The 26,985-nt window shown below is 43.9% G+C and overlaps 1 protein-coding gene across 2 annotated transcripts in view; it reads right to left on the minus strand.

The window, feature by feature from the left end:
* Positions 1 to 26,985, minus strand: part of LRP2BP (LRP2 binding protein) — a 339,402-nt gene that overhangs the window by 143,520 nt on the left and 168,897 nt on the right. For both annotated transcript variants that reach the window (XM_078678933.1, XM_078678935.1), the window contains exon 5: positions 12,562 to 12,704. In XM_078678933.1, the coding sequence (XP_078535059.1) occupies positions 12,562 to 12,704 (143 nt within the window). The remainder of the gene's footprint in view (positions 1 to 12,561; positions 12,705 to 26,985) is intronic.

Consider the following 26,985-nt stretch of genomic DNA (forward strand, 5'->3'; position numbering starts at 1 on the left):
TATGGCTTGCACCATGAGGTTCGATGTCAGTGAAGAGGGGACTTTGTATCTGGATAGTAACCATAAGCCTGACTCAAGTATTTCCATTGAATCAGGACCCACAGTGCTTAGGGAGTCGGCTGGTTTCGGCCATATGGATGCCATCCTTGACAGGTGTAGGGGCGTACAGTAATGTTCAACACTCGGGAGGCCAGGGCTCCCCTGTCTCCTGTGGGCTATCAGTCTAAAGTTGTTATTTCATGTTGCCTCATACAAAGTCCTTGATGTCCTAATCTATAGATATTGATAAAGTAAGGTTAATTAATAGTGATAACATAACCAGTACGTATGTAAACAAAGGTTCTTTACAGCCTGTATTTGGCCCTACAGTGACAAGTTAGGTGAGCCCATTTTGCGCAGTCTGCATGTATTTGAGTTATCAGTGGGTCCAAGTTGTCCAATATTATGCACGCCAGTCCCCTATTAATGTAGATTCCCTAGATATTTAAGTTGCCCTGGTTTCCATTAAAATGTATAATCTGTGATGACTGACTTTATTGTACCATGGGATTAGGGTAGTGCCTCGCGTTTGTCCTGGTTGACTATATAGCCTGAGAGCTGCAAAAAATCTGTAATGATGAATAAGAGGGCTAGGTGGGAACGACTCAAGTTAGTCAGTGTAATATAGCATCTGCATTTAAATATATTTTTGAGGGACCTAATGGGGTAGTGGTCCCTAATATAGCAGTGAATCAGCAGATAACCGCCGGTGGTTCCAGGGCCAGAAGGAATTACATTGTCAAAAGGGAACACAACTGTCTCATACCTCTATAAATGGGAGAGTGATTCAGGAGAAAGCCTTCACAGTTTACTTGGGCAGTGGGGGAATCATAAAGCCATCTGGCTTTGGCCCAAGAACCTAGTCCCAGTCTGCAGAATGTGCTGAATTTATATTCTCATTCAATCCGATCAAACGCCTTCTCTGTGGCTAGGGGCAAGGCAAGGGTATCATCTTAGTCCTTGGAAAGCCAAAGTAGGTGAATCAGTCCTCAAATTGTTGAGCGAGTTTCTTCCGGGCACAAAGTGTGCACAGGGTGAATTAGTGTTAGAATTACTTTTTTGAGGCTGGAGGATAGTATCCCGCCCAGAATTTTAACGCCCATATTAGGCTTAAGTAGAGATATTGGGCGGTAACTACCACACTGTTCAATAAGTCTTTTCTGGGTTTTAGTATAACTGTGACCAAAGCTCTGTTGGAAAGGGGGGACAGTGTGCCAGACTGCTCTGCCAACTTAAAGGCATCATAAAGTATATATACCATATATAATTTTGTCCATCTACAGAATCCCCCTGGGTATCAGTCGTCATCCAGGGTCTTGTTATACGCAAGATATATGCCTTCCTTTAACCAAATGTTAATGGCATAACGTTACCTGCTTATTCGCTCTGTTCATAGTGATAGGCTTTAAGTCTGTATCAAAATGTATTTAATTGTGGTAGCAAAGAGGTCGTTCAAGTCCATTTTTGCATTTTTCCAATTTGTGAGGGGTTATTGCTGTTGAGGTGCGGGTGTACTCTCAAGTTAGGGATTTAATGTCACTTTGTAGGATAACCTGTTGTTCCGATTGTCTCTTATTATCTAATGTGGAGTCTCGCATAATTTGTCCTCTGGTAGCGGCTTTGGCTGACGCCCACTGTACCTCGGGTGAGGTCACCAACCGTTTATTGTCTTTTAAGCATTCAGTTAAGTGTGATCTTATGTGTATTTTTTGGATGGCATTCTGGGCCTGATTTCTTGGTGGAGGGGAATACTTGGTCACAAACAAAACGGATATCCTATCCGCTGTATTATCATCCCATTATATCCTATGGAGATTGTAACACGGCGGACAGGATATCCATCACGTTTGTGATGGAGTAGTCCATCCGCCAAGATCGAAATAAGGCTCTGTTACCTGATATGTTAAAGTGCCACAGTTTTCTCACTGGTACATGGAGATCTAGGCTATGGTCAATTAAACAGGTGCACACTCTGAAAATGTACTCTTTTAAAATGGTAGTGTCCAGAATTAACGGGGTGGTTGATTACAATATTAGGAAGACGTTCAGCCTTGAGTAATAGCTGTGTGCAGCTGAGAAGAAACAGTACTCTTTTTCTAAAGGGTGCCGAAGATGCTATATGTCTATGAGGCCAAGGTCCTCCATCGTGTCTCTCATGAGTGCCTTGTCTTTGTTGGTAGCAGTATTTAAGGGTCCTGTTCAGTTCAGTACTGCATCTACAGCCAAGCTCTATTCTCCCACAAGAATTGTCGGTTACGGTTTCAAAGCTTTATTCGAGCAAATACTCATAAAAGCACAACATACATTAAAAAAAAAAAAGAATATACAACACTTAAAATTGATCATTATTATACATCAATAGTTAAAAACCGTTGTGACAGCTTTGACACTAAAGAATAAAAGCAATTAAATGCACATGTACACACAGAAAAATCATTTTTCATTAAGAGAAATACCCTTCCGCCTAATTGACCATGCCCACCCCAAGTATTTTGCTGTTCCGAGAACAATTGGCAGATCAGCAGACGTGCAGATCACTCTTAGCGCCTCAACGCCACTGGATGTCCCTAAATTCCTACAGATTGGTACCAGCCATACTCTTCGGGGGATTATATATGCCTTACAGAGAAATAAAAAATGACCTATGGTTTCCTTGGCTGCTCCACACACCAGGCAGCTCGAAGTGGTCGCACTCCTCCACCTACCCGTCAAAGACCTCAAAGGGAGGGAACCAGATCTCAACTGGAACATTAGTTTACTGTCTCCTGGGACGGTAATTGTGTCCCAATAAAGTTCTAACAGTGGACACTGTTTAAATTCCAGAAAACGCCCCCCCCCCATCGTATCGGCTCTCGTTCTGGTCCAGAGTCTATTGTCAATCCTACCCCAATATAATCTTTTGATGGTATTTTTGATGGGGAAGACTTCCTCCGAGGGGTTGTTCCAGAGATTAGAAAGGCCAAGTTCACCTAAAGCAGCCCTAAGGTGTTTAAGCCAAGCTATTTTATGGAAAACATCCATTTTTATTACTGCTAGGAATCCCTCAGCATAATGCCGTATCTCTGGAGTGGTCCAAAGGCGACACCAATAAAGGATAGGACGCAGTCTTACTCGGTCACTGACCGATCTTCTCCCTAAGTCAAGACCAAGCGGGATTAATGGGGCGCTCTGGGGGAGACCCGTTATGCCCCGAATAAACCTATTCTCTGATAGCTGCAAGGAAGAAACATTATTATAGCCCTATAGTTCCGCCCCATATAGGGCAGACCCTATGGCCTTAGCATCATAAACAGCCAAGACTGGTTTAATAGGTTTTGTTTTAGATTTTTTATGTTCCGCCCTTAATGCTCCCGCGATCTGTTGATGTTTAAGGGTCGCCTTGTCTAAATGTTGGGACGACTTTGAGTCATTAGAGATCTGGACCCCAAGGTAGGTAAATACGCTAACTACCTCCAGCACACTATTGTTCAGGATTATTTTTGGGCTGGCTCTACGCTTATGCGAAAAGACCATCAGCTTGGTTTTACCAACGTTCACTTCCAAGCCACGTTCTCCGCAAAAGCGGTCAAAGATGTGGAGGGCGCGCTGCAGGCCTCCAGGTGTCTTGGACAAAATCAATGTGTCGTCGGCGAACATCAGGATCGGAATCCTGAGGCCCGCCAACAAGGGTGCATCCACAGGGACATCCAACATCCGAGCCACAATTCCATTAATAAATAGCGAAAAGAGCAAGGGTGCCATCGCGCATCCCTGTCGAACACCACGTTCGACTGGGAAATCGGTGGAAGATTCTCCACGTGTGCCCCACTGGACCCTGGCAAAATTGGCCTCATGGAGCCTCATGATCAGAGTGAGCAACTCAGCCGGGAGGCCAACTTCACACAGGACTTCCCAGAGCTTTCCCCTTGGGACCAGGTCGAAGGCAGCCCGCAAGTCGACAAAAGCGACGTACAGGCTGCCCTCGCCTAGCACCACCGTTCCCCATTGAAGTAAAGCAAACCGAAACACCTGGTCTATCGTACTTGTAGCCCGTCTGAAACCTGCCTGGTAAGGGGACAATGCACTATTCTCCTCAACCCAATCCATCAGCCTGTTTACCACCATTCTTCCTACCACCTTTTGAATGGTGGCAATCAAGCTTATTGGCCTGTAATTGGCCGGGATGGACCTGTCCCCTTTTTTATATATAGGTACAATGATCGCCCCCTTCCATGCTTCAGGGACTTCAGCTCCTTTGGCGATGGAGTTTCCCAAGAGGGAAACATAACTAACCCACCGAACCATGTCATTTTTAAAGACATCAGATGGAATCCCATCAAGACCCGGGGCCCTACCCCCTTGGGCAGCACATATTGCAACTTCTGATTCCTTAAGGGAGAATACATCACCCCTTGCGAATACTGCTGGAATAATTCTTGCAGACCCATCCTCCATGGACTCTGCATATTGGGGTTTGAAATATTCTACCCAGGCGCCCTCTGCGACATTATTGTCTGGTTTGTCTGGATTCCCACCTCTTCCCCACTTTAGTAGCCTCCAAAATAACCTGGAGTCCTTGGCCCCCGATGCTTCCTTCAGTTCTACCCAGTACTCTTCATCCCATCGTTTTTTCGCAAGCAGTATGCTGGCCTTATAATGCTTCCTAGCCTTACTTATGGCTTCCCTGTCCCTATTCCTGATAGCGTTGCCCAGGGCTAGCCTTGCTGTCCTACACTGCTGGTTAAACCACTTGGCTAGTCTGGGAGGATTTTTCCTATTGGGCTTGCGGGCTCTCAAAAAATGAGGTCTTATATGGGCAAAAAATTCATTGTGTATGTCCGTAATTTCCCTGGACCCTGGGTTAACGGATTTTACGGATTCCATTGCAGCAATTGCAACATCCAGCTCAGAGTTTATATAATCCATAGAATCCGCATTCGCCATGACACTTGGCCAGTGGAGTCTACGCATGTCATTCGTCATTGTGGGCATTATTTCTTCATTCCCCTGCTGACTGCCAGACTCAACAGACCACCAATTATGGGTCACGCAGAGGGGATTGTGGTCGCTTTCCAATCTACCCTCGACTTTCATGTCCCCAACCCACTGCCATAGACTAAGGCTGCAGATGACATAGTCTATCCTACTATGGTTTAGGCCATTATCAAAAGTGCACGCACCCTCCCTATCGCCTTTCGTTCTTCCATTGAGAGCTCTCAACCCGTGTGCCAAGCAAATGGCGTTCATTAGCAGAATGTCTTTCGTCCATCGTTTGACGGGGGCCAGGGTCAAGCTCGGGACGCCCCAATGTGAGTCCTCATCCTGCCCCACGGGATCATTCGTAGTATCAAGTGGCTCGTAAGTCCTATTCAGGTCTCCCGCTAATATAATCTTATTCCCCAGAGACTGTGAGTCTAGGAAGGTGGACAGGGCTTCTAGAGTGGGAGAGCTTCCTATGTTAGTACCCCTAGTATATATGTTATAGATATCTAAACACCCCCCCTTTTTCTGGGGTTAATCTTAACATTAGGATATCCTTACAGCCCAAATTGACCATTTTTACTTTGATATGTGAGCATTGTTTCACCCAAATAGTGAGGCCACCCTTCGGACGACCCCTTGCACCTTTACTTGCCGGGATTGAAAAATTCAAATAGCCATGGTGGAAGATAGGGTCACATGCCCATGTCTCCTGGAATAAACAAACTTCATAACCATCAATAAAATCAATCCAATCCTGAGACATCACTTTACCGGCCAGCCCAGCAATATTCCATGAGAGAAACTTCCCTACACTTGTGCCATCCACGGACACTAGTCCTACGGGTTCTAGTTTATTAATCTCAACCGGTAGATCGTCATGGGTATTTAAAGTGTTTTGCTCCTCACTCCCTGATGTTTCATTACATTCCCCACTTATATGCTCCAGAGCCACTAACCCAGAATAGATGTTCATGCTATTTGGTTCCACATTTGAGTCTGTAACAGTTTTATTGGAACCACCACCTTTGGTTTCATTGTTGTTACCAGCTTCTACATTTGCACAGTTGTCAAACATTTGTCAATACTCCCTCCCCATGTTCCTCAAGAGTCCGAAACAATTATTTTTGTACCACCATGATGGCAACTCAGTTGAAGTGGTACAGCAGGGGGAACAAACCCCAGGTGGGGGACACTAGTTGAGGGTTTTGGATACATTGTCATAATAGATTCAACACCTGGTGGTCTTGGATAAAAAAAGGTTAAATCTACAATACCAATTCCCCCAAAACCAGAACCCCCATCCTGTTTCGTTATCAAATTTACCACCCTAGGATCTTGGAAATTAATAACTATACAATCACCCCCCACTTTCTTAGAAGTACAACCGATCCACTCAGCCCTTCGTACTCCAATGATCAAACCATCCACTCCCCCTGGTAATGGTCTATTGACCCTTAGCCAATGCATAACCTTGTTTTTTAGCATTTGAAACGTTTCCCTTTGTTCGGCTGGCAATGATGGGACATTTATGAGGACAGCTACATAGGGAAAAGAGTCAGGGGTAAGATTCATGTGTGGTGTCCTACGTGGCCCCTTCGCTAATGGTTGTTTGGGCATGCTATTGGCAGATCTAAAGGGGGAGGTGGGAGGGTGGGGGATATTGTGTGATGATGGTGTTTGAGGTTTTTTATTCTCCAAGATGTTTCTACTACTGCTGGCTGCAGTAGTATGACAAGATCTTGGGTTATTAGATGAGACTTGAGAGTTATTGGGTCGGGGATTCACTATGCTAGAGGGGTCTTTTGAACCCGTGGCATCCAAAGCAGGAGGATTTCCCTCTATAGCAATCTTGCTACTAGGTTTGTTAATTGTCTCTGCATTAGCTTTTTTCATATTTCCTTTTACCTGTGGCCTTGTTGGAGTACTGTCCGCCAATGTGGGGGATACAACAACCGAAGCATCTTTCGCTTGCCCACCATATTGATGATGATTAGTGGACTCCCCTGTCTTTTTATGGGACTTGATCAATGCTTTCGTAGAGTAAAAATTATCCAGGGTTACCTGCTCAAAATGGTCTAGCCTATCTGTTAATTTTTTTACTTGATCCTCGAGCGGAGTCAGTAAAGACCTCATCAGCTTCTCCAACTCGAGTAACAAAGTAGGGGTAATAAGTGTGAACTCACCATGTCCTATTTGGGTTCTGGGACTAGGATCAACTGGGGCAGTACCCTCCACAAGAGGCAGAACCAATGTTGCGGGTGGGAGCTCTAGCAATCCCATAACTGGTGGGTGGGAATTAATCGAGGGAGGACTAACCACCTCAGGAGCGGCCCCCTCCTTATATGTTATGTTCCCACTGGGACCACCTCCATTACGTTCCTGCAGGGTGCATGCCGCCACTTTCTTTGATTTTTTTGAAGGTTTAGGCTGATAGCACTTTCTAGGAGGAGGACACCTCTTCCTCTCAGATGATGATTTTACTCCTACCACTTGATCTGACACGCAATATCGAGTCGGATCTAGATGTTTTATTGGATCGTAAGTGAGGGAAGTGCACTCGCAGGGGAAGAGCAGAGATTAGTAATCTCAAGCGGGTCAGGGAGCAAGACTGCAGTTGGGGGAAAAGGGTAGGGCGTTTCGTCAGCCATTGGCAGATTTACAGATGACCGGGGAGGAACCAATGCCGGAAATATCTGTGGTTGTCTTTTATCCATGGGTATTTTAAGAAGTTCAATGGACAGCCTACGCTCAGCGCGTCTCTCCGCCAGGGCAATTTCCTTGTCGATGTCATTGGAAACTCGACAAAAATATTTATCCAAAGGGCCCAGGGTGGCTGCCCCGACCTCGACCGGATAAGAGGTACCGGGGGTGCCGGCTATAGATGTTGTCATATTTAGCAATCTTAGTATACAGTATTTGTACTATGTTATACAGTTGGTAATACCTACAATCATTACAAGAGTAACCCTAATACCACAATTGCAAGATGACAGAGGGGGGGCCCGACCCGGCCTCAGTCGGCCCCTGACGGCCAAAGACGGTCCCGCCCTTGTCCCGGGCTTCTCCCGGTCGCTCCCGCGCAGCGGGACTGGTCAGTTCAGTTTATAGGTCCGTGGTAAAGGGGAGGGGCCAGCAGGGAGAGCAGCCCAGGTGCGGTAAATCTGGGCGGCGGGCGCTTCTGGGGAAGGTAGTCCCAGACCCGCGCTCTGCTCGCAGCCCTGCAGCTCCCACCTCACAGATGACAAGCAGTAATCCTCGAGTGACAGCAGCCAATCCCGACGAAGCGGGACCCGCGGAGCGGGTTCCGCGAGGAGTAGGCAGAAAGCAGGAGAGTTCCCTGTACACACAGCCCGGCACACTCCAAGTGTCCACAGCGTAGCGTCCCACAGGTGAGCCGAAGGCAAGGGCTTTTCAAACAGATGGGGAGGGGCCAGCAGGGAGAGCAGCCCAGGTGCTGTAAATCTGGGCGGCGGGCGCTTCTGGGGAAGGTAGTCCCAGACCCGCGCTCTGCTCGAAGCCCTGCAGCTCCCACCTCACAGATGACAAGCAGTAATCCTCGAGTGACAGCAGCCAATCCCGGCAAAGCGGGACCCGCGGAGCGGGTTCCGCGAGGAGTAGGCAGAAAGCAGGAGAGTTCCCTGTACACACAGCCCGGCACACTCCAAGTGTCCACAGCGTAGAATTGTATATGTGGTGCTGAATTTGACGATGGTTGTGTTTAAGCAAAGGAGAAAGGGTATCTTGACTCCATGTGGAGTGTACATGGACCCTACACTTAATACCCTACACTTAATACTGTACACTTAATACTACACTTAATACTCTGGTATCCACTGTCAGCTTGGCAAATACATATCTCCCCTCTTCATCTGCCCATGTGTGTGCCCTTTACACAGAATGTATTTCCTGATCAAGATTGCTACTCTGCATTTCTTTGAGCTCTCTCTACCAAATCCCTCTTGCTTTTTTCCATTTCGATTCTGGCGCCGTACGTCTGCTGTAGGAGAACAATGCCTACATGTTTAGAAGTTAGGTATTCCATTCTTTTCTTTTTTTTTTTACATAATTATTTGGCCTTTCACATTTCAAGATACAATATTCAAGGATATCTTTGCCATGATCACTGCTGTACAGGAAGGGAGAGGAATTCACCTGGGCCTAGTGCGGGCGGTCCTCACAAGGCAGAGTTATGTTGTGTGTGGCCGAGGAGGGGGGTAGGGAAGGCGGGATGGTGATAAGGATTAGATCAAAGTGGTGTTGGACAGTCTACGAAACTGTAGTTGTGGTGTGTTCAAGACATTAGCCAGGATAGCTTGACTCCAGTGGCATGTAGCACATGTCTTTTGCTTTCTCGCCCTAAGTGCGCCGGGTATGCCCGGCGTGGGTCCCGGGCTCACTGTGCCACTGGTAGATGAGGGGTGAAACCCCGAAACCGGTCCTAGGATGCTTGTTTCCAGACCAGGGAAGACCTGGCTTGGCATTTCGGGCTGGACTGTTCCCATGAGGCACAGGGACAAGACTGATTTGCATATGGCCAGGTCTAAACTGGGGTGGCATGGTGAGTAAAAGAATGATGGATTTAACCCCGATCTATTGACTGGGGGTGAATGGTTTGATTTGTTCTGCATTCCGTCAATCAATTGTGTGTCTTTTACTTTATTATTGATCAGCATGGTACGTGAACCCCACTTTGCACTCAAATGGTTTACTGGTATAATTTTTTAAGAAAAAACATGCACCACATATAAGAGGGTTTCCTATTAATGTATTGAATTTGCACTTACAGAGAGGGACTCACATTTCTCCACTTCCGGTGTCCAAACTCATCATTTTACAAGCTAACCCACAGCCCCTTGATAAAACATCAGTTGGACTGGTGATGGTTCTTCTTATTTTCTCTACATAAATGGACTCAACATGGGGAGAGATATATTGGCTTACACTTTTCAGTCATGCTCAAAATAAGGAGACCGGTCACATGAACACACACAAGGACTTTGTATACACAGAAAATTGTTTGCTTTATTTTGTAAAATAAGAATCTCTGAATTTATTCTGTGGTCTTTGAGCTATATACGTAAACCATTGATTTTTCAGATATATTAGTGGAACATGAGGGGAAAAATTAAATGTAGAAATAAATGGAATAATCCAATTATCCACCATTGTTAATTAAATTATAATATTAGTACAATAGGACAAATTGATTTTCGCCTTGAGACTACTGCACATGCCCAATAATATTTAAGCAGATGTGGAGACACAATGCCCTCATCATGTAATCCTCAGGACAGTGCTTGCTCTGCCAATCTCTGGGTGTCCTTGTCCCATAATAATGTTGTCAATGTTGCATTATTTTTCTAGAAAAATCCTTCCTTTACACAGTATGGCGTGTTTTGTAATATCTACAACTATTTTGGTATGATAATCATTTTATAGAGTACTGCCCTCCGTTAAAAGGAGAGAGGCATGAATCTCCAATGTTTCACGTCTCTTGGAAGTCTGCCAGCACTCCTTATACATTAAATCAAAGAAGACTCCCCCCTTGTCTCTGGTCACAAACACTCACAGATACTTGCAACCCTCTGTCATAACCTTAGAGGGTAGAGGAGAGTAGTACCACCCTGTCGTTTTCCTGTTTTGCTAAAATCAACATATTGTGCAAATATTCTTAACATATTTAATATCCTGTCTATAAAGGTTTCTGTATCCACCACATATAGAAAGATCTCATCTACATAAAATGATCTGCATTCTTTCCATTTGGCATACCATCATCCTCTAATGTGCAAATCTCTCCTCACCCATCAAGCAAGTGACTCCAGGGTCAATGGAAAGTGCATCAGCAAGAAAGGATGCCTCTCATGAGCTTTTCCAATCAAAATTACAACAATGTAGCCCCACACTGTTGGCCCTGGTGGTCAGAGAGTCAGCCAGATGGCTGGCGGCCAGCCAGAGTCCATGCTTCCTAGTCTAAGCACAGAGCCCCAGTTCTTCTCTACAGAGAAGGTGAGACCCTAATCCTCCCAGCTTGTTGACATGCTACATCTCAGTAATATTGCCCATCAAGATCTGGATAGACCGACCGCAAAGAGGTGGGAGAAAGACTTTCAGAGCTATGTAAGTAACCCACAGTTGAGGAAGGTTGTCGTGTAGAAGATGCTTTTTTTGAGATGCATGGCCTCTAATCTCCATTCACTTCAGATACACATCTCACCCTGCGGAGAATGAGTCCATCACTACAGGGGTCACTGCCGAAGGAGGGTAAAAGGACATCCTTTGTAAAAGGAGCTCCTCTACTGACCACCAGCTCAGGTCTGCTGCAGTGTCCTGACAGACTGTGATGCTGTCCGACATACTTCCCCATAGCTGGAACCACTTAGTTGAAGGCATCACTTGAGAGCCCTAAACATTCCAGTGTTCATACTTGACAAGTAGGATGCAGAAAGCAAGCAGACAAAGAATCATCATGGCTGGAACATGAGCTTTCTTGCTAAATATTTGAACCATATCCCAAATGTCCTCAACCGTCTCAGGAGTGAAGTCTCTCAAGGATCTGGTCCTTATGAACAAGGGATGCTGAGACAACATACAACGAGTTTGCAATGCTACTGCACAGTCCAAGCACTACCACAAGGAGAATGTGTTGCTGCAAGTGGACTTTCGCAAGGCCTTTGACTCATTGGGCTGGCAGTTTTTGTTCCCTCTCCTGGCCAAAATGAATTTTGGGCCACAATTTATCAACTGTGCCAAGCTCCATTACACAGTGGTGTATGCTGAGGGTCGGGTGGGTGGAGCCACGTCTGCTCACTTTCTGGTTGAGCGAGGGACATGTCAGGGGTGCCCCCTTTCCTCACTACTCTCCGCCATGGTTATTGAACCCTTGGCGGACTGGGTCCAGGTGGATGCGCAGCTGAGGGGGTTCATGTAGGGACAAGGAGCAGGAGAATTGGATATGATGTGCTTCACAGACCTCCGTGGCTCAGGCCGTATGTGCTCCAGATACTGGACATCTTCAGGAAATTCCTGGGAGACCTCGATTTACCTAGCAAGCAAAGACACGCTCGATTTGTTGTGGATGACGGAGTTCACAAGTCCTCAGACACCAAATGCGATGCAGGGCGCGCAACGAAATTAGTTTTATTTATTTAAATGTTTACTTACCTGTAAAACTCCGTAAACCATACATCACTACCCCCCACCCTGCCCCTCCCCACGTCCTATTTATATAGCTTGGGTCGTTATTGTTCTTATTTTATTTGTTATCTTTCTATTTTGCTTTGTCATATATTGTGCATACTCGTCATACTGCTTCCAGTGCCAAGATGAAGCCAGCACCACCTCCTGGTACAGGAGGTGATTCTGGAAGAGGAGGAGTTTCTGGATCCAATTTGGCACCTGTGGATATTCAGAATGGTTTCATCATCTGGATCATGACTCACCCTCCATTCTACATGTTTTTAAAATCGTACGACGTCTAAAAAACAGTAAAGCAAATGAAAATACATTTCTTTCTCTGAAGGCAACTGAACATTGACTTCTTTACCACAAAACGATTACCTTTCAGCCTCTTTATCTGAATGTGTAACACCATATCCTTCAAAGTAGGCTCGGCCAAGGTTGTATGCTGCAGCATATCGTAAGTGCGTGGCTCTGGGGCTTTCAGAGTTTACGATTGTCTTCATATATTCTACTCCTTTTGCCTAATAATAAGAAAAATATGAAAGTTCAGTGGAATGTTTTGAAATAATCACTTGTAAGTACTAAATGGAATTGGAGCAGCCTAAATATGGTACCATTCTTAGCTACTGTGGGAGTGCCCCATAATCAGGCGTAGTCAGCACTCTAATACCTTCTGTGTGATTAATGTTACTAAGAGTATTGAATTGTTACTAAGGGTATTGCATATTTAAAGTACTCCAAGTAGAAATTAACTAGACTAATAACTGTGTGCATAGAAACGTGACTAATAAAGGTTTTCCTAACATTAACATCCTAATATTTCAGGAGAAGCTAACGTTTAGACTTGTCTCGTGTGAAGTTAATAAAACATGACGTGTATGTGTAGACTAATGTTTAAACATGTATACGTGTAACTAGAATTATATCAATGTTGGTGCATTTGAAATTACATTTTCGCAACTCTTTGCAAATTATTCATGCATTCAGAAGCTGCATTTGCCATTTGTGTAGAAATGTACACATATTTCTAACCCTGTGCACTGTTAAATTGACATAAGTTTGGGCCTCGAGAACCATTTCAGTTAAAGCTTACGTTTAAAGTCTAAGTAAAGTAATTTGTATTTAACATTCAACGTAGACTGTATTTGCCTGGATTTTTGTTTCCACTAAAGGTGCAGGCAAAGCCTTATTAACTAGAAAAGGCGGGTTTCATTATAGTTAGATAGCAAGGTATGAGAAGATGGATCTTGGCAAGGAGAAATACGGTAACAAGCAAGAAGGCGAGGTCTCATGAAGGAGGATAAGAATGACCAAGGATGAATGAAGTAGCAACTTATCGGTGTGGGAAAGGTGGTGCCAGTAACCAATTTGTGCTGGGATTGTGGAAATTTACTGTAGGAGCACCTGACTTACCTTGGGTGCAACTAATGTATTATGCTGTAATATAGTGAGAAAAGAGCAAACACAAAGAGATGATGGACAGAGTGCTGAAACCTTTCAGACACTCATCCCCAGACACAGATCTGGGTAGAATCCATCATCGTTCTTTATCTCACTTTGCCATTCTAGTTTAGGTCCAGCTGTATGCAAATTAGTCTTAACCCTGTGTCTCATGGGAACAGTCTTCCCTGGACCGGAAACAAGCATTCTGGGACTGGTTTCGGGGTAACACCCCTCATCAGCCAGGCTAGCTTGAATCTAGTGGCAAAGTGAGCAAGGGACCCACATCTGAGCATACCCTGCATACTTATATAACATCCCTCATCAGCCAGTAGTGAGAGACATCGAGAAATCTTAGGACTTCATGAGGCACAGACCTCTGCTTCTGTGTCTACTATGAGAGGCTTCATGATACTTGACCCTTGTTTGGAGTTTCTTCTACTGAAGACTCTGACAGTTGACACTTTTCTGATTTCACCTTTATTCAATCCATCTCAATTTAGGGTTGTCCCTTTTAAGGCAGTGTAGGGGGAGACAGCATACTCATACTTACCTTTGACAATTATTTGATGCAATTTTATTACTTCATTCTTTTTCCCGATTACTTGCACTGTCATTATAGAAATAGTTATCTGCTTTTTGTTATATATGGTAAATCTCTTTAGGACATATGGATTCACTTTGTTTGTTCTGTATTTTTATATGATAATGTTGAGGTTGATTTATATCAATCTATTTCAAAATGTATAAGTATATTTTACTAATCTCAGATTTAGTTGCTAAGTGGATTATTGTGTGACCCAATTGGTTACACTGTATTAAAATTCAATTGTGTTTTCTCCCTCTTACCTCGCAAGCTGTTAGAAAGACCTTCTGGTTAAGTAGGCATGTGTGCGTGATTGTTGGGATAAACTTAGCCTTTATGACTGTTAAAAGTGGGGGATAGGGATTCGCAATGGAGATTGCAGAATTCTAGTCTCTGCAACACAATCAGGGAAGCGATCTGTGGCTTTATTGAATTTAAGTCCAGACCATGAGACAAATGGTTTTTGCAATCAGACACCAAGGTATTTATAGTTTGTGATTCTAGAAACAGGATTTCTGCCTAAGGGCCAAAACTGGTTTTGTGAGATTGACAGCCATTTCGTTTTCTGTGCAGTAGGTGGGTAGTTGCTTAATAGCCTCTGCAGATCTATTCTTATCATATTCATAAGTATTACATCGTCCGAGTATTGCAATTGCAGAGAGGATACCTGGCACTGGCCCATTCTCAGTGGCTGAGATTTGGCTACATCCAGGTATGTACTTAGATTTGAAATAAAAAGGTTACACAGCATTGGAGCAAGGAAACATCCTTTCTTCAAACCCCTTTTAATCAATATTTTTGACAACAGATAATGATTCAAGCCAAGTGTAACTTGTGCCCATGTATTAGAGCATAGTAATTGAATTTCCCATAATAACTTAGATGAAAGAAGAGGCACTGACCCTACACAACAAAAAATCATGAGCCAAGCGCAGTGCAGCAGCATGTATTTAGCGGCTGCTCGTAAACAGGAAATCTGTCAGTCAGGCCATCGATAATTGAACACCATTTTACCCATTCTGAAGAGCTTCCCCATGAAATGGGACCCCCGACCTGCCCAAGAAACCAACCCTCAGTCGAAAAACAACAAAGAGGAAGCCCAGGTCCCAGAATGGGAGGGGAGCTAGTTCAATGGGGCTCAGGGAAGGTCAGTAACAGCCAAGAGCAATGGGCTTCGCCTCGTCTCACATTCAGCCAATGAGGAGCCACTGCCTAGCCATCCCAGGTTAAAACACTGACTCATCTTCGGCCAGCAGCCACTAATCCCACAAACTAAATCCAGAGGTGCGGTGGCCTTCGTAGAGGGGATAAGGCTGGAGGATGCCTCGAAAAATGTGCAATTGTCAGGTGATTCAGTTTTCAAGCAATTATATTTCTAAACGATTTACTCAGTTATTGTAATTGATCAAATATGAATAAATACAATACTCAGTCATGTGTCGTGCCACTGAACCATCGTTTATTATATTACTGTAATGAAAGTCGAATTTCTGTTAGAGTCATAAGGTGAATATTGTTTTACATTTGAACGTATCAGAGATGGTAGTTATGAATATGGTTTTGATAGTTAGTACTGGATTCACTTGAAACATTGTAGATAATTAAGACTACTTTATACTCTGTTGCTACGAACTATGCATAGGTTCCAAAACAAGAAAAATCTATTTCTGATGTTTTTGTGCTAGATTGGGAGGGGACGATTACATACAGAGGATAGGAAAGCCAGTGCTGGTTTGTTAGTGTTGTCACCACACTGACGCCAAGGCATAAAACCCACTTGGTCTGGGTCCACAAGCACATGCCTTAAAGGTCCCAGAACAAACCCTGTGAATATCTATGTTTATATTAAGAGGTTTTATGGGTTGATACTAAATACAGAGAGCTGGGTTCTTGCCTGGCTTGGGCAACACAACCTCTACTGAAATTAAGCATTGAGTTTGCCACCACTCCTGCAAACCAGAAAAAGTTGCAAATCCGGGACAAAAGAGGGGCAAGGCCTAAAATATATTTCATAAAAGGCTGCTGTGAGGCATCTGAGTCGCAACTTGTCATATTTCAGACTGTGACGGCCTCTTTGACTGTAACTGGAAAGACCGGGGACTCTGATTTAGAGCCGCATATTTTTGTCCTAATATCAGTTTTTAGATAAGTCTAAGCACGGTTGAAGATGATATGATAAAAGGTGAAAAAAGATTCCTCTCTATCTCCATCTGTAGCCCGAGTGCGGCCATCCCCGGTACGTTGTGCCTAAACCCTGTTTTCTATTAACCGTTGCTCAGAATTGGGATGGCAGTATTGTGTTACCTTTATTTCCAGGTGCTTAACATTCTTGGTTCTGTCCGAGCAGGGTGTATTCCATCTTGCCTAGGTATAGAGTGCCGACTTGTGCTCAAAGTGCACCACTTTGTCAGCACTTTTGTATGGCTACGGTACGTTATGTTTGTATTTAGGTAGAGCAAGCTGGCTCTTGCCAATCCTTACCATTTTATTTCGGGAAGAAACTGCTATGAAATCAGGAGCGTAGCTGGATCCTGGAATTGGGGGCTGAGGAACTAATACACATCCACATCCTGGTGATGAGTGGTGAGCCCACTGCATGTGCAAAGCTGCAGTGAGACACTGAGGTGGGATAGATTGGTGGAAGAGGAGATGGTGGAGCAGGCTGCTGCCTTCTTGGAAGAACCTGCCTCCAGAACAATAGATGCAGTGAGGAAACTGAACTTTGGGCACTCCTGGTCATGGACCCTTGCCGATCTGCTGAGTGTGTACGTAAGCTTTTTAATGTCCAATCTGTGGGGGCCGGCCTGACTGCCTAGGGGCACAAATACTCTGCTTGGAACCGGTGGAGAAGTCCGGTGACCGAGGCTGCTCGTCAAAGACCTCACTAGAAAAGACTGGCCACATGGCACTTTCTGGGAGTGCCTCTTGGCACATCAGCAATTCCTCCATTAGACACATGGCACTTTTAAACAGTGCACCGATAACCCTAACAGTTCACACCACCTGTCATAACAGTCAGGGCCTATTGGCGCTTGAGCAATCTCTTCCTCCATGACTTTGTTTTGAGTACTGAAGTAAACACATCCATGCACAATTTCTTGTTTATGAACAATAGAGAAGCCATGACCATGTCACTACTGTGGTACATTCTCATAGCAGTATTGAAGGGCCATTTCATATAGCCATGCCTTTGTTATGACAGATGGTGGGAAGTGTTAGGGATATCAGCTCGTGGTCTCAAAATGCTATGCTCTATGAAGGAATTGTTGACATATACCAAGAGGCTGGTCGCTACCAAAAATTGCCCATGACACGCACAGGACCCATTGGCAGCCAAGAAGATTGTGCAGTCAATCTTGCCCCTGAGATGCTACTGCCAGGGGTCAGCCACGGCTAACAATGTCAACAACTGCTGGAAGGTATGAGAAATCGAGCCCACACCCCTGGGTCTAAGTCACAAATTATCTTTATTATTTTTCATGGTTACGTTTAGGTCCCAACTGAAAACTACTTACACCTCTCCAAACATAAACACATCCAAAATGTGGATTGAAGTAAACACTCTTGCAGGGCATTGGTTGCATACACAGATGTAAATGTGATTGGGATTCCACTAAGACCACTTCATTCATCCATCTTCATGTTGCATGTCCTTCGTGATAGGTTAAGGAAATAATTAGGTGCATAATATTGCCACACTCGCTATTTATGCAATTGAGTTGACAAGTAGTACAACTGGAACCAGTTTGACTGAAGTCTGGGTCACTTGTGTATGTTTCCTGTAACATGCATATGTGTCCTTCCAACTCTCACTAAAGGTTCAATTTGGCGAAGTATCTGGCTGGAGCACTGAACCTGCTAACATTAAGACTGATTACCTTCAGCATGGGTCCCAAGTAACAAGTCAGGCTTCTGCCAAGCTTCCTTGGCGATATCTGCAGGCATTTCTGTGGTTGACCTACAAAAGTGGACGTGTGCTTCCAAAATCCTAGAGTATGTGGTAAGCCCTAAACCTGACCAGAGCCACTCTCCCTGTTTCCTCAACCAGCTGTGCCTAGTGTCCAAAAGACCTAAACAAACCCCCTTGTAACACATAAATTCCCTAACGCCTCCTGGCAACTCTTGATTAGCAGCATAAACCAATTTGCCAGATGTCATTACTGGTCCTTTGCCCTCTCCACCCTTTACAGGCTCAACCTGACTAACAGGCAGGACCTAGACCACTAATATGATTTTAAGGAGCAACCCAGGTCAAGCATCTGAAGTGTTTAGTGTCCATTTGCTCCTCGTGTGCAGTGTTTGCCCTGCAGCAACTTGTTCCCTCCATCATGCGTAGTGCCTTCAGACTCTGAAGGAATTCACTCCAGCAGTTATGTGAGTGCAGTCTAAGTGGATAAAGGCAACTTCAGAATTGTTTCTGAGGAAGTATAGCAGATTTCTCACATAGGTCTGAAAATGTTGCCCTTCTGCACCCTAGGGGAGGCCTCTGGTCCGAATGTTCCTGCATCTTGACCTGTTTGCTAGGTCCTACTGACTAAGCTTGAGTTTCTCCAACTTTTCTTCTAGTGAGATGATGCTGGTTCCCATGCAGTGCAGTTTTCCTGCTCTCTAATTTCTCCAGACGATTGACTGTCACCTAGCTGTTGTAACTCCTGCCTCATGGTGGTGACGTCTGTGTTTATTTCAGCTACAAAGCACTGTAAAAATTATGGAGTTAATTGCACGATGCAATCCTTGCATAGGTCCTCTATGAAAATATGGTTCCCAACTTTAGCAGGATTGACCCTTGATGAGGTGGGCAGAGATACTTTGTGGTGTTCGTGGAACTTTTCAAGGGTATGTGGAGTGTGATTTGGATGGGTTCTCAGGTATTTCAACGCACTTATTTCAGAGTCAGGTGATTAAACGTTTTTGCACTTTGTGCTGGGAGCCAAAAGGGTCCCTTTTCTTACTGTGATGATGCAGAGTGGCATTCCCAGGGAAGCTGGGTCACGTGGGCAGCCTTTTCCAGTGAGGCTACTGACAGGAAACGTAGGCCTGAGATCTTCCCCTCTTGGTCTAGAGACATTTTCATCCAAGCATTTGGTGACATGCTCCACCATCTTCTGTCCATCACTTTTGGCCTATAACAAGCCGCGCTTGCTGGAGCTTGCCACCTAAACTGCAGGCTGGGGGTGGTGCCGCTCTTCACAAGGATGTAGATCATCAGCTCCTCAGCCCCTATACTGGGATCCAGGCACCCTTCTTGGCACAGTGTGTCAGCACTGCTGCTGTCTGCTGACAGACGGCTATGCTGGATTATCTCTTCTACAGTGGGGGTTTGAAGGGATCATAAGGGCAATCCTGCTAACATTATTCTCTTCTCCTGTCCAGCAGGCCCCTGGACCCTGGACCCAGCAAACAAGATCGTGGTGACTTGCAATCAAATCCCAAGTGTTGCATGATTAAAGACACAGTTCAGGCAGGTGAGTTCAATGCAGGTCACTACGTTTGGTGTTACACTTCCGTGCGACTCAAATCTAGCAAAGTAGCATGAGTTCTGACGGATACTCATAACCACATATTCCTCATCTTTAGAATGTACCCAGGCAGTGGACTGGAAAATTTAAATAACAATACTCCCACGCTCCAGCAGGTCACATCATATGGCTCCACGTAGGCTTCGTTTTCCCCTGGACGTGAAGGAACGGAGCTGCATTTAAGCACCATCCATGTACGCTGAAGTCAGTTTGATACTTTTGTTGCATTCTGACATGGATCGAGAGCTCTGCTGCCATCTTCGGTCACAGAACAACATGTTAAATGTTACAACATAAGACAGTGTGCTAGAGCAGCAGTTCTTAAGTGACGTCCCTAAACCCATAGGGGTCTGCGAGTCTTACTGAGGGTGTAAGAGACTGCTTAGAAATTAAATAATATTAACAGTCTAAAGAGTAAATAAATAAAGATGCAAAATGTAAAATTGAAAATGTGAAAACGTTCTGAAAATGTGCAGGAATTTAGAATTGGAGGCTAAAATTCAGTAGGTATCCTCAGATTGATTTGTGGGAGCAGTGCATGTGAATCAAACAGAATATAGTATGAACACTTGGTCATCTCAATTGAATTTAGAAAAGCTTGACCTTTTCCATTAAAATTAAAATGGAGATTTTTTTATATTTGCTTTTGAAGTGAATAAAATATTTCATTATTTGCGTATTTGTTTTATGAATACATATTTCTGTATTTTTTGGTATTGTTTTGAGGTTCAAATCATCAAAATCAGAGGTCAGGGTTTCTGCCTTTCAGAAATGACTGAGTGGGGGGTCCCAGGATTTCAATAATGATTCAGTGGAGGTCCCTGGATTCCAGCAATGAATAAGTGGGAGGCCCAAAGAAATCGAAAGAGCAACTGGGCTAGAGAATCATGTCCCCTCTGAAAACTACAGGCTTCAAAGTGTGCTAAGGTTGCAGAAAGCAGATGTTGGTCACAGCCCCGTACGAGGTGGACCTTTGGTCACAACACTAAGTCATGTGACATGTTTGCCCTTATGCACTCAAAGGCAATATGGGAATTGGAGATGAAACTTTATACCTCCAAACACAGGCAGTTGCAGTTGAAACTCAGGTCTCGCTCCTGCTCAAAGTTGCAGGCCTGGTCTGTCTAAGTCACAGCGCCGTTCCTGTGAATGATTCACATCCACTCGAGGTCTTCGGGTAAGTCAAACTCAAAATAAAAACATAAAAAGAAGAAGCGAGACTCGATTCCAACCTGCCATGTTAGCTCAAAAGAGGGTGTCAATAGTGTTTATTAAACACTGCACTTCCTCAAAGTCCCCAGTTTTTTAAACTGATTCTTTAGCGAGTTAAACTGCCTACAGTACCTTCTTTCCGGAGAAGTTGGTGGTGTATACCCAGGTGAATTTCCTCCAATCAATTTATCTTGTTGGAGTCCTATTGTCATTAAGGAACAGAGGTGTGCCTACGGGGATGCATCTAATTGAGATTGGAAGCACGATATTCATGTTCAATTTATAGACGTCTCCAGGACGGAAGACGCCACCCGTGGAGCACCCTAAACTTTGGAATAACACGTTGGAACTGACGGATAAGGTCATATTAACAAATAGGTTGTGCACCAGCTACAATTTGCTCCCCAAGGTTGTGACATCATCCCATGTTGGTCATTCTTTCGCTTTGCCAGTATTCTTTACTCCCCCTCACCCCTTGAAAGAGGAGGCGAGGCTCCATCGCCTTCATTCAAAGCGAGCACTGACTGGATGTACGGTCACCCGTTAGACAATCCGCTCTCATCAGCTTTTCAGGTGCAAAAAAGGGCAGGTTGGTGCAGCAGAGGATCCTGTCAATGTGGACAGTCTTCTGCATCAAGATCTGCGAAGCTATTGCCAAAAAGCAGACCCATGAAGGACTTGAGAGCCTATGCCACCATAGCCAAGGCTGCAACAAAGGCTTTGGCATGAGAAATCCCTGTTCTTGATAACTGTCAGGATGCAATGTGGCCTCAGTGCAGATGTCCGTGAAGCACTACTGCCATGACAGAGGGTCATATTGCTAGCTTAATCCTGTAGAACTTATGTCCACTCAACAAACCTTCCATCTTTGGGAGGTACTGCTTTGGTATGTATTCTAAATGTGTGGAATCTGTAGTTAGAAGTATCCCTCAGAAGAACAAGTTCTGCCCTGGCCTCCCACCTTCTCATTCTGTGGCGTGACCTCATTAACATCTAAAAAGGACACAAGTTAGCAATCAGTACCCTGTCACCAATAATTGTTTTATGCTCTCAGTCTGAAGCAGGAGAAAGGGAATGAGTAAAGAAACTGATATCAGCGCATAAGTGTGGCGCTTCTGTTCCATCACGCCCAGAATGGAACAAAGTTCACGTGGAGCCGCACTGCGCCACCTTCTGACATGCAAGTGCACTACTGTTGAAATTCTCCTGATCCTGTCTGGTGCCTGGGGATTTGTTAAAGATAGGGAACCCGTAGTTACATAGAGTACCCACGAGAAAGAGTGTTATTGAAGGTAATTAACCTGTTCTTTGGCGGGGATGGTAAGGCGCTCATCTAGAACACATCTGGCATTCCGCAGCTAGGCCATGCCCCCAAGCTTTTGGTACGATGTATCCATGGTTGCCTCAAAGGATGGAGTTGGTAATTAGTATTTGCCATATAGAGTAGGAAGGAGGGGGCGACTGTAGAGGATGCTGAACGCAGTTACACTGATTAGTCTTAAGGACTAAAGTTTCACTTAGGAGAACTGTAAAATAATGTTTTTGTTACTTCTTGCTGCTATTAATAAGAGAAACGCATAATAGTTGCCTCCCTGTTCTTAACAGAATTTCACCTTTTGTACTGTTGCTTTGTAAGTTACTTTGGAAAATATCGATTAAGAACTACAAAAATGATATAATTATTGAGAGACTCTCCATGGCCCAAAAAGGAGGACGAACAGTGATTTTACAGTTAAGTCCTCCTGGATTTTAACTAATTGTTGGCCAGCATTTACTACATGTTGTAAGCATTATGTACTTATACTTTTTGTCTCAATAACATTTTGTAATACACACAATCCCTTTTTAGGGGCGACAAAATATAGCGTACAAATGCACTCAAGAAATACTTCCCTAATTAATAAAGAAGACTAGGTCTTCTGGTTGTGTCCCCCTATCAAAAAGGGAAACGCTTTCTTAGCTGCCGGTCCACTGCTCTGGAATGAACTCACACACCCTTTCACTTACCTTGTGAATTTGGCTGTTAGATGCAGTTGCATTGGCAAAGCCAAATATGTCTGGCATTAACGTGTGAACACATGGAAACACAGGCATGCACAAATGAAGTTTGCAAATGTAGGCACATTAAAGTGAGACGTATTGGCTTTGGCAATGGTTTGATTTTTTGAAAAAAGTATACATGTGAAAGGCATTTTGAGAGTATTAGAGGAGATGAGAAGTGAGCGAGCTGGGGGAGCATAGGATCCATAAAAAACGTGATTTTGATCACAATACCCTCTCCTGCAGGGAGAAAATATTAGGATACCATGCTGATGGAAACTTATTCCAAACCTGGGAAAGGTTTCTGCAGAGCTCAAACAACACCTCGGAACCAACACAACCTCTCAATACACTAAGAGTAAGCCTCAAACTAAGAGTTGGCACACAAAAAGCCCTGAGAAACTAGAAGAAAATCTGGATAAGCAAGCCAAGGCCATTAAATCCTCAAAAGATCCAACAGGCTAAAAAGAAAAAAATCAAAACACTAAGGAAAACCAATAAAAAATTCGGCAGCGAAGCAAAGTAAGAAAATTAAATCTAGCTAGTACGCCAAAAGTGATGCTCCAGCAAAAAACAGCACATCTTTTGGAGTGTGATCAAATGCTTCCAAAGTGCCTCCCCAGAAATTACAGGCAAAATCGTGGAGCAACGGTCCCAGTTATCACATATCCAATCTTCGTATTCTAGGGATATCCATGACTCTCAGTTAGACCCTTCCATTCTTCATCCTGGCCACCCATGGACTACCAGGAAAAAGCCATAGAAAACTGTATCAGCAAAAACAGGGAAGATGGTGCCCCTGGAACAAACGGCATTCCAGTGATTATTTTTAAACAAGATACAATATATTGGGCAGCAGCATTCTTCAAAGTGTTTAATCATTACCTGACTACAATCCTGCGAGGGCTCTGATAGGGAGGATTTGTCCCCTACACCTTCCACCTTTGCAGGATATCCCTGTAGCATCCAACGCTTGCATAGAAGGCCATAGTACTCAAGATGTGATGCTTGACTAAAACTACTTGTGTGGACCCGACCCGGGTGATTATTAGGAGGATGTGAGAGAGAATGGTAAGAATAGAACAAAAGATTAATATTTACCATACGCAGCTGATTCACAACAGGCACATTAACCTAGAGATGAGTACGGGTACAGACACCGCAGGAAACATGTAATATACAAATATTGCATTCTTTAATAATATGGTATTGTATTCAATACAGGGTGTGACTAGAGGTAGAAGTTATCATCGCCACCCCGGTTTTGGAGAAAACCAGATGAAACTCGGGATGTTCCTGAGGAGAGTCGCTCTATGATCAAGTAAGGCGATGGTGCGAGTAGTAATCCCAGTATACACCTGAGGATATAATGTGTTGTATTTAAGGGGGGCACGGAATGGGCCCGCTTAAGAGGGATCCAAAGTCAAGAGAAAGGCCTGTTGACCCCACGGGGCAAGCAAAAGGCCGAACAATGTAGACATAACTAACACAATTGTTAGGGGGCACAGAAACTTATGATCCAGGAATACCCCACCCACACATTTTTTATCCTGCCAGGAGAAGCCGAAAATAAAATAGAGTGAACTATCACCTAGGTAGTTTTTTTTTTAAAGTTTAAAAAAGCTTTGTTGAAGAAAATTAAACAACGTGAAACATCATGTCAAAATGCAATAAGTAACATAGAAATATAATACAACCAATAGTAAAGAGCAATAGAAAAACAAAAAAACATACCCCAGAAAAGGGGTATAATCAATATACCAATAAACAGTGCTTTTATAGATTTTCATAAAAGGGAAAAATGAGGGGGGAGAGGGGAGGGAAATGGCATCAAAAATTGACATATCATCAAAACTAAGATTGAAATATAACTATTAAGGAAAAAGAAAAAACAATCAAGGAATCAGGGAGCATGTCTAGAGAGATAATCAGTTAAGGGAGACCATAGTAAATCTCTTTTGATTAACAAAGGCACAGATGTGGCATAAGCACGATCAAGTCTATGATGGTGGCACAACAAATTCCACCAAGCGGGGTAAGCAATTTTTGTTGTATCTTTCCAGTTTGTAGTAATAAATTGAAAAGAGATTGCTATGAATAGATCAATAAATTTACGAACGTGACAATGAACATTCGAAATGGGAGCCAACCCACCTAGAAAAATATGAACAATATCAAAAGGAACATCAGTAGATAGAATCTTATTAAGTGTAGACCAAATACAAGACCAAAATAATTTGACCCTAGGACAATGAAAAAACATATGTAACAGGTCACTATTATCACATGAGCATGACAAGCATTTTTTTAGAATCCATCAGCCTAAATTTACACAAATCAGAGGGGGTATATTAAAGCCTATTATAGAAAAAGTAAAAAGTCTGTGTGGTGCTGGCTGAGCGAGAGACAGTGTGTACTTTAGACCAGATAGAGTCCCAGAGTTGTGGAGAGAAATCTTGGCCTAAATCCAATTCTCACAAAAGTTCCAAATTGGACTTGAGCCTATCAATTGGGAGAGGTGAAAGTAGTTTGTAAATTGCTGAGGCTCTAAAGGGACTAGTGAAATCTGGTGGGGAAGAAAGGGGGGGGAGTAAAAGAGGAAGAGGGAAAGTTCTGAAAAATAATAGTAAACAAGGTCTGTGTGAGCGAATAGAAGTGTGAAGAGTGCTCAGTAGATATACCATAGGAGGATCCTGGAAGGTTCGTAAGGAATCACCAATGCACAATTGGTCATAGGTTATAATACCTTTATCAATCCCTTCCTTCCAAAAAAGTGCTTTGTTTTTGATCTTAAGAGATTTGTTGTAACCTAGGTAGTTTTAATATATATTTTTCTGTGTGTTGAAAGGATCCTTGACTCAGATGGGACAGAGTGATTTCCTCGAGTCCATGAACACCTCACGATAACTAACAAAAACATTTTTTTCTTCTTTTTTGCTCCATTCTGTACATTGGTCAGTGTCAGAGTGTTGATGCGCGCCCTATGAATGAAGCATGACACCATATAGTGTGTGAGGGCAGTATTAAAACACCAAAGGATTTTCCATTGCAGAAATATGAGCAGCTCCCAAGGAGACAACAGACCGATTTGAAATCCCCTTCCTTTCCTAGGTGTGAGTAAGTTGAAAATGTGGTGGCCGTTGCAATGTCTCGTTTTCAGTGGCAGAGATTCAGGGAGTTGGCACAGCAAGAGGACCTCAACGGGATCATGCATCAAGCAGTCCCCACCTCGGCTCTTCTGCCTCAAGTGGTTCCAGGTACCACCACAGAGCCCCTCCCACTTGATTGTTTTTAGGGAAACACTATGCCAATGAAGAGGCCAATGCCCTTCACAATCCCCGCCTGCCTCGCTGTGCACCAAACAACTCCAGCACCAGCATTTTGAAAACCTCTGAAGGAAAGAAGGGAGGGAGAGTTGGTGTGAGTGAATCAGTGGCAATATGGTGACATCACTCACAATGTGGCGACATCACTGTCTAAGCCGCATGCTATACTCTATAGAGCCAACACATCACCACACAGTGCCTCCAAGATTTGCCCAAAGCGACTCCTGACACCACCTCTCACTGCCACCAAAATCGTGTCTTCCTTTAAGCTCTTCTGTCCACTGCTCCACTTAACATGGTGCCACAATACCCCTGAAAGCCTTCTAAAGCACAACTGTGTCAGCATCTGCCCAAGCTCACTGACACTCAGTTGTTTGACCTAGAAGCCAAAGCCGCAAATCATACCACATCCAGCTAGCCATACAGCCATTGACTCATGCAGCTTGAAACAACATGAAATGCTGATTTTATTGAATCACCAACAGCAGTTTCTTTGTTATTTCAATTCAAATTAGTGCATATTACAATGCTACAACTGCACTACAGTATATTAACACTTCAACGTGCATAAACTGCAATAAAACTTTGTTAATAAGCAAAAGCACACGACCAAAGTCGAATTAAAAGCTTGTTGAGAGGAAGATTAACATGTCGGATAAGACAAATTCCCGCTTTCAGT

This window comes from Lissotriton helveticus, chromosome 2_2 (assembly GCF_964261635.1).
Source record: "Lissotriton helveticus chromosome 2_2, aLisHel1.1, whole genome shotgun sequence".
Taxonomy (NCBI): domain Eukaryota; kingdom Metazoa; phylum Chordata; class Amphibia; order Caudata; family Salamandridae; genus Lissotriton; species Lissotriton helveticus.